The following is a 13414-nucleotide window of genomic DNA, read 5'->3' as shown; positions in this document are numbered from 1 at the left end:
CCAAGGAAACCGAACCCTGGGTAAGCGTCTGGAACCCCTGGAATCTCTCACCAATAGGAGATTTGGGGTGGCCTGCAACAGTACCCCAGATGAGCATCTGGCTGCCCTATAGAGGCCTGTGGTCTGATGAAGCAGGACTCGTCATATATTTATATATCTCAGGATTAAAATTGTAAAGCAGAGTTCCAAGCACGGGTCTTCTGCTATGAGCCTGGAAGACGGTTACCTGCTCGGAAGCATCTATTTCACTTTAAGGACAGATCTGAGGATGTGTTCAAGCTTCGTTGATGGGTTGGAATGAAGTGCCAGGAATCATCATTTCTGCTGAGCAAAATTCCTGCAGCTGTTGCATTATAATAGGTAGGCTAGCTAGCCAGCAGCTGCAGATCAACAAGTACAAACACCTAATTTTTCAGCCATCGCTTACGTACCTTTTTCCCGTGCAAAGGCCTCCACGAGTTGAGCAGCTTCCTCTTCTATTTGATGCTCCAGAGACATCTTTATTTGCCCCATCTTCTGCAGGGTAGATCGTGCAAAATGCCTCTGCTGCTTCCAGGTTTTGCCATTGGAGAACATAATACCTGCAATGTTTTTTTGAAAAACAACAATCCAGTGTCGGGTGGTTCTTGGTTAGGTGGACCACAGCTAGAGGCGAATGAATCAATACAGTTGTACCTTGGAAGTCGAACAGAATCTGTTCCGAAACATTTGACTTTCAAAGCGCGGCTTCTGATTGACTACTGTGGTGTCGGCAGTGGGGAGAGCGATCCCCTGTGCGCTGCGGCAGTGGCGGTGTGATTCCCCGCGCACTGCGTCAGCGGTGGGGTGGGCGATCTCCTGTGCACTGTGTCAGCAGCACCAGCCACTGTGCACGGGGGGGGCAAGCCCCCTGCGGTATGCCTTTTTGTCACCCCCCTCAGGGATGGCACCTGGAGAGCACTGCCCCCACCTCCCCCCCTTCCTACGCCCCTGCCTCCAACAGACACAGCAGCCCAGGTGTCCTGCAAGCCCAGCGCCACTCGCAGGAGCAGCACAGAGGCTGGCGCACATCCAATGCACCCCCCTCAACTACCCTCAGCTGAAGGGCACCTGAGAAGGATGCACTCGCTTCGGCGGAGCGTGCTCCTCCACTGGTAAGAGTTTCTAAATTATTTGATGGCTTGCTAAAGCCACACAGCCTAGGCTTGGAGCAACCACCCCAGACATCCTTCCTGGTAGGGTTCACATGGTGGAAAGAGAAAACAAAGAGATTGGTAACCCTTCCTCATACCTAGCTCAGCCTGGCAGGACAGCTTACTCTATGGTCTTAACCCCTTAAAGCATTAATTAGAGCTATAGCATGTTGGTTATATGAAGCTGGATATATCCCACACTTTCCATGCTGGCTGAGGAAAAGAAAGGAAAAGACCCCTCCCCACATTCCAAATAAAAATGGCTGGCTGCGACAACTTACCCTTTCCATTGCCCAGAATTTTAAAAACAGGGAACATTGGTTGTCCAGACAATGCTTCTGGGTTGTCCGTTAGACTATCATCAACAGCCTCAAACCCAGACAATACAATCACAGGAGTATGTCCTATCCATAACGTGAAAATGGTTCCATAACTCTTTGCAAGCTGTAAGTGGAGTCAAAGCAAACAAAACAAATGTTATGCTCAGGGCGAAGCTAGTTGATATGCAGATTGCATAACAGCATACAATGTATTTATTATTATTATTATTTATTAAATTTATTACTACTACTATATTGCAGTTGGATCAGGACCACAGTGTATGGGGAGGGAGGTCTTTGGTTCTGGGGAAAATACCCACTTCCCCTCCACTCCCATGGAAAAGCTGTAATGGCTCCTGGGATTGGTGGAGTGGAGACTCTTGTGGAATTGTTAGGCGAAATTTTGATGCCTGAAGCATGTGTTTGTGACCGGAATGTTTGTTCTGCTGATGCTCTGTGGGGCCAAGGAGAAGAATTTGATGTGATTCCGTTATCGGGACAAGAACACCTAGTGTTTCTGTTGACAAAAGTCTGTCCCATTAGCTAAAGGTAAAGGGATCCCTGACTATTAGGTCCAGTCCTGACGACTCTGGGGTTGCGGCACTCATCTCGCTTTATTGGCCGAGGGAGCTGGCGTACAACGTCCGGGTCATGTGGCCAGCATGACTAAGCCGCTTCTGGTGAATCAGAGCAGTGCATGGAAACCCCATTTACCTTCCCACCAGAGCGATACCTATTTATCTACTTGCACTTGACACGCTTTCGAACTGCTAGGTTGGCAGGAGCAGGGACCGAGCAACGGGAGCTCACCCCGTCGCGGGGATTCGAACCGCCAACCTTCTGATCGTCAAGTCCTAGACTCTGTGGTTTAACCCACAGTGCCACCCGCGTCCCTGTCCCAACAAAATAGAAAGTGTGGAGGAAGACCATAGGGACTGGTGGATGCTGACACTTCCTTTCAGCATCTCTACCATTAAATATTGACTGCCTTTTGAATTTTACTGCCCTTCTGATTCTGCCACCCTACTTCGCCTCATGAGTAAACCAGCTTACACTCAAGTAGGCCTTCGCTCCCTCCTGCTTTGGCAGTTAGGCTGCTACAGCTGCTAAAAACAGGGGAAGTCTGTAGCCCAGTGACAGAACATCTCCCTTGCATGTAGAAGGACCCAAGCTCAATCTCCTCTGACATCTCCAGGATGGGCTGGGAGAGGCCCACTGTCTGAAACCCTGGAGAATCCCTGCCAGTCATTGTAGACAATATTGAGCTAGCTGGACCAATGGTCTGGCTTGGTACAAGGCCGCTTCCTGTGTCCCTGTGCTTAACCGTGGATTTGCACTGGGGATTCTTCCTGAAAAGACCTTCCAGTCTGGAATGCCTGCAGGAGCCCAAATTCTCAGCATTTTAGGAAAACTCCTGCACCTGAAGAAAAAAAAATGTCAGCTCGGGGCTTAACCTTGCTTAAGCAGCCAGGCAATGCAATCCACACTTCACCCCTCCCTGTTTAAACCCTTCCGCAGGGATGGAAAGAGGCAGTTTGTTGTGAAGAGGCAAGCTGGGAGAGGGTTTAGGACCACCACCACCATCCTGCTACAATTCTGCTTCTGCATTCCAAATCAGCGTTGTAATATACAGTTACTGACTCACACAAAAGGGTTAACCTGCACCCTGAGCTCAGATTACCATGGGTGGGACTTAGCAAGCTGTCAACAGCCTTTGCTTCCTCTCTCCCCCATTTTCTCTCTGTTCTTCCTTAAACAAGCAGCAGCCAAGCAATGATTCCCAGCTACAAGGGAAGAAAATGTGAAAATCTTTTTAAGACGAGATTCTCATAGCCTGCAGACTGCATCTTGTCAGGAGGACTGTTCCACACAGTGTAGGAGTTGGGTCTCTCTATTTCTGTGGCATCTTGGGGGACATTGCAGATTACATGGCCGATATCCCACACCTTCTAGTGCATTTTCCCCTCGCTTGCTCATCACAACATGGGTTTTGTTGCACACGATCTAGTCAATCAGGTTGCAATTGTGCAATGTGAATTTGCAGGTATGTAGCTGAACCCCACCACAAATAGCAAGAATCTGGAAGTACCCGTAGGTTCCTCACCCCCACCTCCACTTTTTGTATAATTGTTTAGATAATTTATACCCCACCCTTTGTCAGAAGATCTCAGAGCAGGGTACCACCATCAAACTGAGGGATAGCTCAGTCGGTGGAGCATGAGACTCTTAATCTCAGAGTCGTGATTTCGAACCCCACATTGGGCAAAAGTTTCCTGCATTGCAGGGGGTTGGACTAGATGTCCCTCATGTTCCCTTCAAACTCTACAGTTCACTGCTTCTGTGATTCTATGATTATTTAATTATTTTCTTTTGATTCTAAGATCGATACTTCCAATGCATGCTTAACCATCCGTCGCCTGCTACTGTTTGGCATGCCCTCTTCCCAGCTCTGCCTCTTCTTTTTCTCTTTCAGCTGGTAGGGTGTTTGTTTGCTTGTTTGTTTAGAACAGAAGTGGGAATAAGGTAGACAGGGATCAAATGGTAGATCTTTGAGGGATATGCACTAAAACAGCAAGACTTTATGATCCCCTGCTGCTTCAAAGTAAGAAGAGCAAAATGACTTTTCCCACCCGAAGGAACAATCCTAAGGAAAAATCTGCTGGGGATGAGCAGTTAGGATCCAGTAGATCTCCAGCTGAGTTAAGAGGTTTGCGGCTCAGCAGGGCTATGCCAACTAAAACCCCCCATCCTGGTTGAGCTGCAGATATGTCAGCCTAAGTCCTTCATCCAGGTTTAGCCGGGGCTCAGTTGGCTGAGCAGATCTTAAACCTGTATCAATCCTGGAAAGGGGGCATTCTGGGGGAGTGCCAAGTGTGGAAACAGAACAGGTGGGGCAGGGAAACTTAGGCTGGATCCAACATATTATTATTATTATTATTATTATTATTATTATTATTATTATTATTATTGGGTGGGCCCTGTAAACATACACATCAAGTGTCAGAATCCAGGGGAAGGAGTTGCATTCTCTGAAAGCGGCATAATGAAGGTGCCAGGTACACCTCTTTGGAAGGGTGGAGTTCACAGCTTTGGGGCTGCCATTGAGAATGCCCTCTCCCCAGCCACCAACCACCAAGCCTCTGGGGGCCTCCTCTGCTGATCTCAGCAGCTGAGAGGGTCTGTAGGGAAGGTGGTAGCAAAGAGAAGTCTATAATCAAAGGCAGAAGCTGAAGCAGGAGGGTGAGAGGAGAGAAGCCCAGAGGCAGAGATGAGTCAGGCTGGTGAAGAGCCACAAATGTCTCCCCTTCCTGCTGCTCCCCTCCCCCTCTGGTCTCCCAGAACCAGAAGAGGCGTGAAAAGAGTGGAGAATAGGTTGGCGGCACGCAGGCAGACACAGTCTCTGATTGCTTGGGGAAAGCCCTGGATAGGAAGAGACTTAGGCAGCTATGGGGAGGCAGGGACATTCAGTCTTGGCAACTGACATTTAAGGAGTAAGACCACCAGGAAGGAGCTGCTGTGGTTGTTAGGCCTGACACTCAACCAACTCTGTGGAGATCGTGTTTTTGCTAATGTAGAGTTAACTCCAGCTTTGAACTGTGTGATTATGGACCAGCATGCTCCTGTGACAACCCTATAGGATTTACACCCACATTGTAAGTCCAATTAAACACAAACCAATTTCAGTGTTGGATTAGGGCATCACCATATAGGCAGTCCACTGGGGCAAGTGGGGCACTGGTCTGCCAACCTCAGTTTGTCCTCAAGCGCCACCAGCTGCCCATCTTGTGTAGAACCTGTCCACTGCTTGTTGGCTCCTTACTCCGTGGTTGTACTCACTACAGTTGCCTTTGTGGGCAACGCAACAAGACCAGAGCAAACTGGCTCGACTTTATTTATTTATTATTACCTTTATATTCCACCTTTCTTCTCAAGGTGGTGTACCTGGTTCTCCCTTTCTCTGTTTTATTAGTTCCCAATGGGCACCAGCAACCACTGCATACAGGGCATTTTCCTGCCCTGTTCACCCGCATACCTAGTGGGGGCAAGAAAAGGCCCAGCTAGATGATGTCACATGTTGACACTGCATTACATGTTACTGGAAAGAGTTGAGACAAGGACAGGAAGGAGCAGTAACGCAGTGTTTGCTGCAGTGCCCTGATTCCACCCTCAGACACACTCCCACAGCTCCCTGAAGCTCCGTGAAGGAGCCATCATCTCACTGAGGACCACCACAAAGCAAGTGGCATATTAATCAACACATGATAAAACTCGCTGTGCTGTCCTGGTCTTTCAGGGTGAGTTTCCCACCCACCTCCCCAGCTATGCTGTTGTTGTTTCAGCTGCTATGATCATTTAGAAAAATACCTTCATCAAAGTATCCTGACGAATCTTCCAGCCAACTCTCCACAGGCTTCCGATGAGAGGGAATGGAAGAGGTCCTGGGGGGAGGCGCCGGTGTTTCCAAAGGAGCTTTACAAACTGCACAGTCAGACAACAGATGAGCACAGCAACCAGAACTTCACTTGGCCCCATGTTTACCTGACTGTTCTCTCTGAGTTAGATGAATGACTTTGTTCTGGGCTGACTTCCTGGTTCCTCTCAAAAGACTCGGTGCTCCCAGCCCATCCTTTTTTATACCATTCCATCACATCATACGGATAGATGCTGCCCAGAGATACACTATAATTAAGCAGGGAAGAATTATGCGGTCATTTCAGGCACATTTATAGCCTAGGAATGTGGCTGTCCTCTTTTGGCACGTGAGGTGTGAATACTCAAGATGCTCAGATAAAACAAGAAAGGTCTTAATTGTCATCAGACCCTCCACACCCACACAGTTTAAAAGGCCACTGAACATTTAATTGGCCAAAAATCTGGGACAAGAGGAACGTTTTCACCTGATGCCTAAAGATATGTAATGAAGGTGCTGGGAGAGCCTCCCTGGGGAGAACATTCTGCAAATGGAGTCACCACAGAAAAGGTCCGCTCCCATGTTGCCACCCTGTGGACCATACCCTCCAGCATGTTGAGGCTGAAAACCATACCTTCTTGTGTTCCCACACAAGTAATGTGACCTGTGTGAGGTAACAGAGCCCCAAAACAAACTTTTTTTTAACTCTGGCTCTTGGGCATTTTGACCCCAAACCTGTGTTTTTTGGGGGAGTGCAGCTCCTAAAAATGGGATGCCTCGATTTAATCAGGACAGTTGAAGGGTATGCTGGACCTCTTGTGGGGTAGGCGCATGAAGAAGGGCCTCACATTGTGATTGCAGGGTCTGGGTTTGTTCACATGGGTAGAGGCAGTCCTTGAGGCATTGTGCTCCTGAGCCCTGCCCTAAACTGGATTGGAGGCAGTGGGAGAGAACCAAAGCCATGGCTTTGGATATTCTCACAGAGATCAGGTTGGTCTATCTCTGTTTCAAGACAAAACACCTTCCCCTCCCACTTCTTTCTCTGCTACACTTTGATGACATCACCTCCAGCCAGCAGAGCGGGGCAACTACATAGTGCTTCACAGATGGCTTTTGCCTTCCAGAAGAGCCCATCCATGGAGAGACATCTCCTTAGCAAAAGAAGGGTGACTGACCTTTGCCAGACCTTGAAGGAGGAGGAGGAGGAGGAGGAGGAGGAGGAGGAGGAGGAGGAGGAGGAGGAGGAGAAGGAGAAGGAGAAGGAGGAGGAGGAGGAGGAGAAGAAGAAGAAGAAGAAGAAGAAGAAGAAGAAGAAGAAGAAGAAGTTGTTTATTATTTATACCCCGCCCACTTGGCTGGGTTTCCCCAGCCACACCTGGCGGCTCCCAACTGAATATTAAAAACAGGAAAAAAAATTCAAACATTAAAAACTTCCCTAAACAGGGCTGCCTTCAGATGTCTTCTAAAAGTCAGATAGTTGTTTATTTCCTTGACATCTAATGGGAGCACGTTCTACAGGGCGGGCGCCACCACCGAGAAGGCCCTCTGCCTGGTTTCCTGTAACCTCACTTCTCGCAGGGAGGGAAGGCCCTCGGCGCTGGACCTCAGTGTCTGGGCAGAACGATGGGGGTGGAGATGCTCCTTCAGGTATACTGGGCCAAGGTCATTTAGGGCTTTATAGATCAGCACCAACACTTTGAACAGTTCCTGTCCATTCTGCTTGTTCCATCATGCTTTTGCTGACCAAAACTCAGTCTTACCATCAAGAATTACATGGCTGTAGGGGATCCCTGCACAGCATAGCTCATAGCTTCTCTGAGTTATTCAAGCCCCTTCGCCACGGCAAGGCAGTGATGAGTTTGACCAAACTGCGGGAGACAGTGGAAGACAGGAGTGCCTGGCGTGCTCTGGTCCATGGGGTCACGAAGAGTCGGATATGACTAAACGGCTAAACAACAACAACAGGGGATCCCTCAGAAGACATCCAGGTTCCCCCCCAAAAAAGTACATTCTTTAGATTTAATATATTTAACAGTGTGCAACGGTCTTCTCTCTCCTAGGTATAGGCGAGGAAGTTGACCTTTTTGTGACTTACTGATGCAAGCTGAGCACACATTGGACTAATCAGCATAACTTGGTCATCCACCAGTTTTTGCATTTCCTTAATGTTCTGCAGGGGACACAGGTGGCGCTGTGGGTTAAAGCCTCAGCGCCTAGGACTTGCTGATCGAAAGGTTGGCGGTTCGAATCCCTGCTGCGGGGTGCACTCCCGCTGCTCGGTCCCAGCGCCTGCCAACCTAGCAGTTCGAAAGCACCTCCGGGTGCAAGTAGATAAATAGGGACCGCTTACCAGCGGGAAGGTAAACGGCGTTTCCGTGTGCAGCTCTGGCTCGCCAGAGCAGCCATGTCACACTGGCCATGTGACCCGGAAGTGTCTCCGGACAGCGCTGGCCCCTGGCCTCTTGAGTGAGATGGGCGCACAACCCCAGAGTCTGTCAAGACTGGCCCGTACGGGCAGGGGTACCTGTACCTTTACCTTTAATGTTCTGCAGCTCAGAAAATGCATCCATTGAGATCTGCACATTTTGAGTGAAAATGTTGAAATATTCCAGAAGCCACGTTAGGCTAGCCAAAATGTCACAAAATAGTGTGTAAGCTTATGTGTTCTCCAGAACTCCTCATCAGGCCAGATGGTATGAATTTTTATGTGGATGAAAAATAATAATAAGTGAAGATCAATGGAAAATATTTCTTGGTGAACACATGAAAGGAAAATGGCATGGATCAGAAACATATTTAGCCTTTCAACTTGATGTTCACTTACCTGGGAGTAAGTCCAAATTAACTCAAGTGGACTTGCTTCTTTTCTGAGTAGACCATGGTTAAGATTGCACCGGCATTTAGCCATCCCAACCCTAAACCTTTGCACTCTTTGGCCACATAGTTGGAATGCAGGTGTCGATTTGGTTCTTAAACAACCCTTGAGAAGATTAGTACCTGCAGGCTTTTATTCATTATCATAAAACTGTAGAGTTGAAAAGGACCATGAGGGTCATCTAGTCCAACACTCTGCAATGTAGGAATCTTTTGCCCAACGTCGGACTCGCCACAATAAAAACAACAACCCTGGAGCCTTACCTTTTCCTTTCTCTCAAGGGAAGCTGAAAGTTCAGGAAAGGGCTCAGCCCCAGAATCTCTCTGGGAAGTAATTGGCTCTGTTTATGCAGCTGTGCTTGATGGCAGACAGTGGAGTTCTGATTGATAGCATTTGATGACTTATTTGATGGTTTTATTAGCTATATTTCCAGGCCACCTTTTCACAAAAATGTTCACCAGGGGATTAAAAAAACAACCACAAACCTAAAATTAAGCAATAACGTAAACCCACACGAAAGCAACAGTAAAAGATACACACACACCTTTAATTATTAAATGCATAGCAACAATGGAATTTGCTTCACATCCTGTGATTTATTTATTTTAAATTTTTAAGTATGGTTTCCCATACTTGTTTGCTCCCTAAAATGCTAAGTATCCTATAGAGGTCATTCTAACACAGCATTAGGGCTAGCCAGTGAACATACTGTGGTGGGAAAGACTTGCAAACTCCTTCCCTCACCAACCCTGGGATGAAGGCATAGTGTACAAGGAAGGGATGTCTGGGAATGGCATCTCCTTGGAGGAAATGAAGCAAGATCACATCTCTTTCTGCACAGTTCCAGAAAAAATGGGATTTCCTTCCTCCTCCATCTTCATTATTCAGTTAAATTAGTTCCTTCAACACCTCCAGTTACCATTGGAGAGGGTCATATAGGGCTGGGGCGGGAGAAAACACAACTCTCTTGATTAATCCACCTGTTATGCAGGCTGAGACCCTACCTGCCTGCGGACTGTCTCGCCAGAGTGGTGCATGCTCTAGTTATCTCCCGCTTGGACTACTGCAATGCGCTCTACGTGGGGCTACCTTTGAAGGTGACCCGGAAACTACAACTAATCCAGAATGCAGCAGCTAGACTGGTGACTGGGGGCGGCCGCCGAGACCACATAACACCGGTGTTGAAAGACCTACATTGGCTCCCAGTACGTTTCCGAGCACAATTCAAAGTGTTGGTGTTGACCTTTAAAGTCCTAAACGGCCTCGGCCCAGTATACCTGAAGGAGCATCTCCACCCCCATCGTTCTGCCCGGACACTGAGGTCCAGCGCTGAGGGCCTTCTAGCGGTTCCCTCATTGCGAGAAGCAAAGCTACAGGGAACCAGGCAGAGGGCCTTCTTGGTGGTGGCACCTGCCCTGTGGAACGCCCTCCCATCAGATGTCAAAGCGATAAACAATTACCTGACATTCAGAAGACATCTTAAGGCAGCCATGTTCAGGGAAGTTTTTAATGTGACATTTTAGTGTATTTTTGGTCCCTGTGGAAGCCGCCCAGAGTGGCTGGGGAAACCCAGCCAGATGGGCGGGGTACAAATAATAAATTAATAATCTCCCATCCTAGGAGGTTGTCCACAGTGAGTGTCCTGCAGCAGCTGAGTTTTTCTGCAGCCCTTTGGGGTCCTTACAGCCCCTTGCTGGGAAAATCCTGCTACTATTAGTGCTTAACAAAGAAGCAGGGCTGCATAGGAACAGCAAGAGGGTCGGGTAGGAGCAATCTAAGTCCCTGAGTTCTCTCTGCCTCCCAGCCAAGTGAGGGTCAAGACCTCTGGGCTGGTCCAACCCATTATTCCGTAGTTCATTTAATACAGTCTGTCCTGAATTTCCTGCCAATCAATGCTATTCCAACCCTACTGTTATGAGAAATGGAGAAAAACGTCTTCCAACCATTTTCTCCACACAATGCAGATGTCTGTCACAGGGGCAAGAAACTGGTGTCCCTATAAATGTTACCAGACTGTTGCTCCCATCATGCGATGATGACTGCAGTTCAAAGGATTGTGTAGGCAAAGCACTTGGCATGAGAACACAGGTCCACAAGCCGCACCTCAGAAGAATGTAGGCAGTTGAAGAATGGAGGTGCACAAAGACTCAATAAACATTTAGTACAGACTTTAATCTGCTCAGGACTGCAGGCAAGATATACATGATTAAGGATTCAAAAGCACGCACTCCATATTCTTCTCTACAGCGACTATGGAGGGATACAAGTTCCCGATCCTTGCTCTATCATGTACCCTTTTTGCAGAGCAACCCTTTGCCTGTTCACTCAGAAGTAAGCATTATTACTTGCCTTAGTCCCTAGTAAAGGTAAAAAGGTAAAGGACCGCTGAACGGTTAAGTCCAGTCGAATTTGACTATGGGGTCCGACACGTGTCTCTGCTTTCAGGCCAAGGGAGCCAGCGTTTGTCCTCAGACAGCTTTCTGTGTCATGTGGCCAGCATGACTAAACTGCTTCTGGTGCACAGAACATCGTAACAAGTGCCAGAGCACACAAAAATGCTGCTTATCTTCCTGCCACAGCAGTACCTATTAATCTACTTGCACTGGCATGCTTTTGAAATGCTAGGTCAGCAGGAGCTGGGACAGAGCAACGGAAGCTCGCTCTGTCGCGCGGATTCGAACTGCCGTACTTAAAATCAGCAAGCCCAAGAGGCTTGGTGGTTTAGACCACAGGGCCACCTGCATCCCAGGATTGCAGCCTTAGTTGCCTTTTTTCATGAGGAAAAAGCCCCAAACTCTTTAGCCTTCCTTTGTAGGGAAGGTGTTCCAATCCTGTGGTTGTTTTGGTTGCTCGTTTAGGCTCTCCTTCCATGTGTTCTGTCTGAGGTGAAGTAACCAGAACACAGTGTTCCAAAAGCTGTATCATTGATTTTTACAAAAGCATTGTGATCCTAGTTTATGTTTAATCCACATCCCAAAAATGCCAGCTTAAAATTACTATTATCCCTGCTGTTAACATTTTCATTGAGCAAAACATTTTCATTGAGTGATCTACTATAATCCAAAGATCTGTTTCTGGGATAGTTGCAGTTAGTTCAAACGCAGTCATTGCAATAGAGATATTTGATATATTTTTTGTCACAGTATGCATTAGCTTACATTTATATTGGCTTGGATCCAGTCTAAGTTAGTCACACTTCCGCTGTAACAGTTACCACCCCATAAAACGACCTAACTTTTTATCTCATGGCTGCTTTGTTTACTCATGAGACATTTTCTTGACAGACTTGTTTTGAAGCGCAAATTGGATCACCCTATCAGCCTGTTTGTACACACTCTCACTGAACCTCCAAAAAGTTGATGAGACAAGTCTTCCCTTTGCATAATACATGGTAATATTTCTTCATTAAGTCTTATTCCTCAATATATTTAATAACTCTAACTTGCCAATTTCCAGGAAGCCAGCCCCAAAGAGAAAGTGACAGGACACATTTATTGTCACCTGCAGCTCCTAACTAAAAATGTCCCAGTGTGTTATTAAAAGCTCATCTTTTAAAAGCTGATTCTTCTCCCAAATGGACTTTGGGGGGGGGGGATTGTCCATTTAGGCTAACTACCACCCAGTCCAAAATGAGTACTCACCAGCAACAATGGACCATGATGGCTGGGCATTGGTGTTTGTGGCTTGGGGTAAGAACCTGCACAGTTGGCCTGTTAAATGAGAAAATGTTGCTCACTGTCATTCAGAGTGAGTCTTATTGACACAGCGCTGTTCCAAGCATGAGATGGGAATTTGATGTGATCAGATTCAATTGAGATTTACTTGAATATTTGTATTCCACTTTTGCAGCGACAATGTTGGAACTCAAAGCAGCTCACAAGAAGAACAGCATTAACAAACATTACAATCTCTATAATTATGTCGAAAACACTCCCCTGATGGGGTAATGGCTGGTTAACTTTGACTTTCTCTGTGAGGAGAAACAGAAAGAAAAATAAAGATTTTTCACACAAGGAGTTCCCTCATCCCTTTAATCATTATTGTCAACCATAAATCAGGCTTTTTGCTCTGTCTTGGACACCTTTGTGACAAGTTATCTCTTTTTTCTTAGAGATAAAAAGTGGCTACTACAAGTTTTCCAGTTGTAGATTTTCACCAGCCGACAGATAAATCTCTCTAATTTGCCATTTTTCTTGTCCCAAAAATATTTAAGAGAGTATGCAGATCTTTCTAACCACGAAGGGAGTTTACATGGTATTTGGGTGTGATATCAGCTCCTCAGCCTGCCAGCTTCCTCTAGTTCCTGTCCAAGCCCCCAGAAACAAACAGAAGAAAACAGCCTTGATCAAAGCATTTGAGGTTTCTCCCTGATCTTCTCCGGAGAGATTGAATAGTCAGGCCATCTGCCAAACTGCTTTTGAATTCTGGTGCCGGAGGAGACTCTGGAGAGTCCCATGGACTGCAAGAAGATCCAACCTCTCCATTCTGAAGGAAATCAGCCCTGAGTGCTCACTGGAAGGACAGATCCTGAAGCTGAGGCTCCAATACTTTGGCCACCTCATGAGAAGAGAAGACTCCTGGAAAAGACCCTGATGTTGGGGAAGATGGAGGGCACAAGGAGAAGGGGACAACAGAG

General features: G+C 47.1%; 1 protein-coding gene and 1 long non-coding RNA gene across 5 annotated transcripts in view; one reads left to right on the top strand and one right to left on the bottom strand.

The window, feature by feature from the left end:
- The window catches only part of LOC309369832 (cytochrome P450 2J5-like), a 23633-nt gene extending 16550 nt beyond the window's left edge, over positions 1–7083 (bottom strand). Inside the window, exons 1-4 of one of the 4 annotated variants that reach the window (XM_081911183.1) lie at positions 5858–7081; positions 3138–3276; positions 1454–1616; positions 432–581 (exon numbers count right to left, since the gene is read on the bottom strand). In XM_081911183.1, the coding sequence (XP_081767309.1) occupies positions 432–581; positions 1454–1490 (187 nt within the window). In that variant the 5' untranslated portion in view covers positions 1491–1616; positions 3138–3276; positions 5858–7081. Of the gene's footprint in view, positions 1–431; positions 582–1453; positions 1617–3137; positions 3277–5857 lie in introns of all 4 variants that reach the window. The other 3 variants (XM_081911181.1, XM_081911182.1, XM_081911180.1) reach the window with 3 other exon arrangements.
- LOC309370021 lies at positions 3678–13414 on the top strand. The gene is made up of 3 exons (XR_014168360.1): positions 3678–3800; positions 4003–5145; positions 12063–13414. It is a non-coding gene; the product is annotated as an uncharacterized lncRNA (long non-coding RNA).

The sequence above is a fragment of the Podarcis melisellensis genome (assembly GCF_964234715.1).
Source record: "Podarcis melisellensis genome assembly, chromosome: 5".
Taxonomy (NCBI): Eukaryota; Metazoa; Chordata; class Lepidosauria; order Squamata; family Lacertidae; genus Podarcis; species Podarcis melisellensis.
Note: the sequence above shows the minus strand (reverse complement) of the source record. Positions and strands in the feature narration are given on the sequence as shown.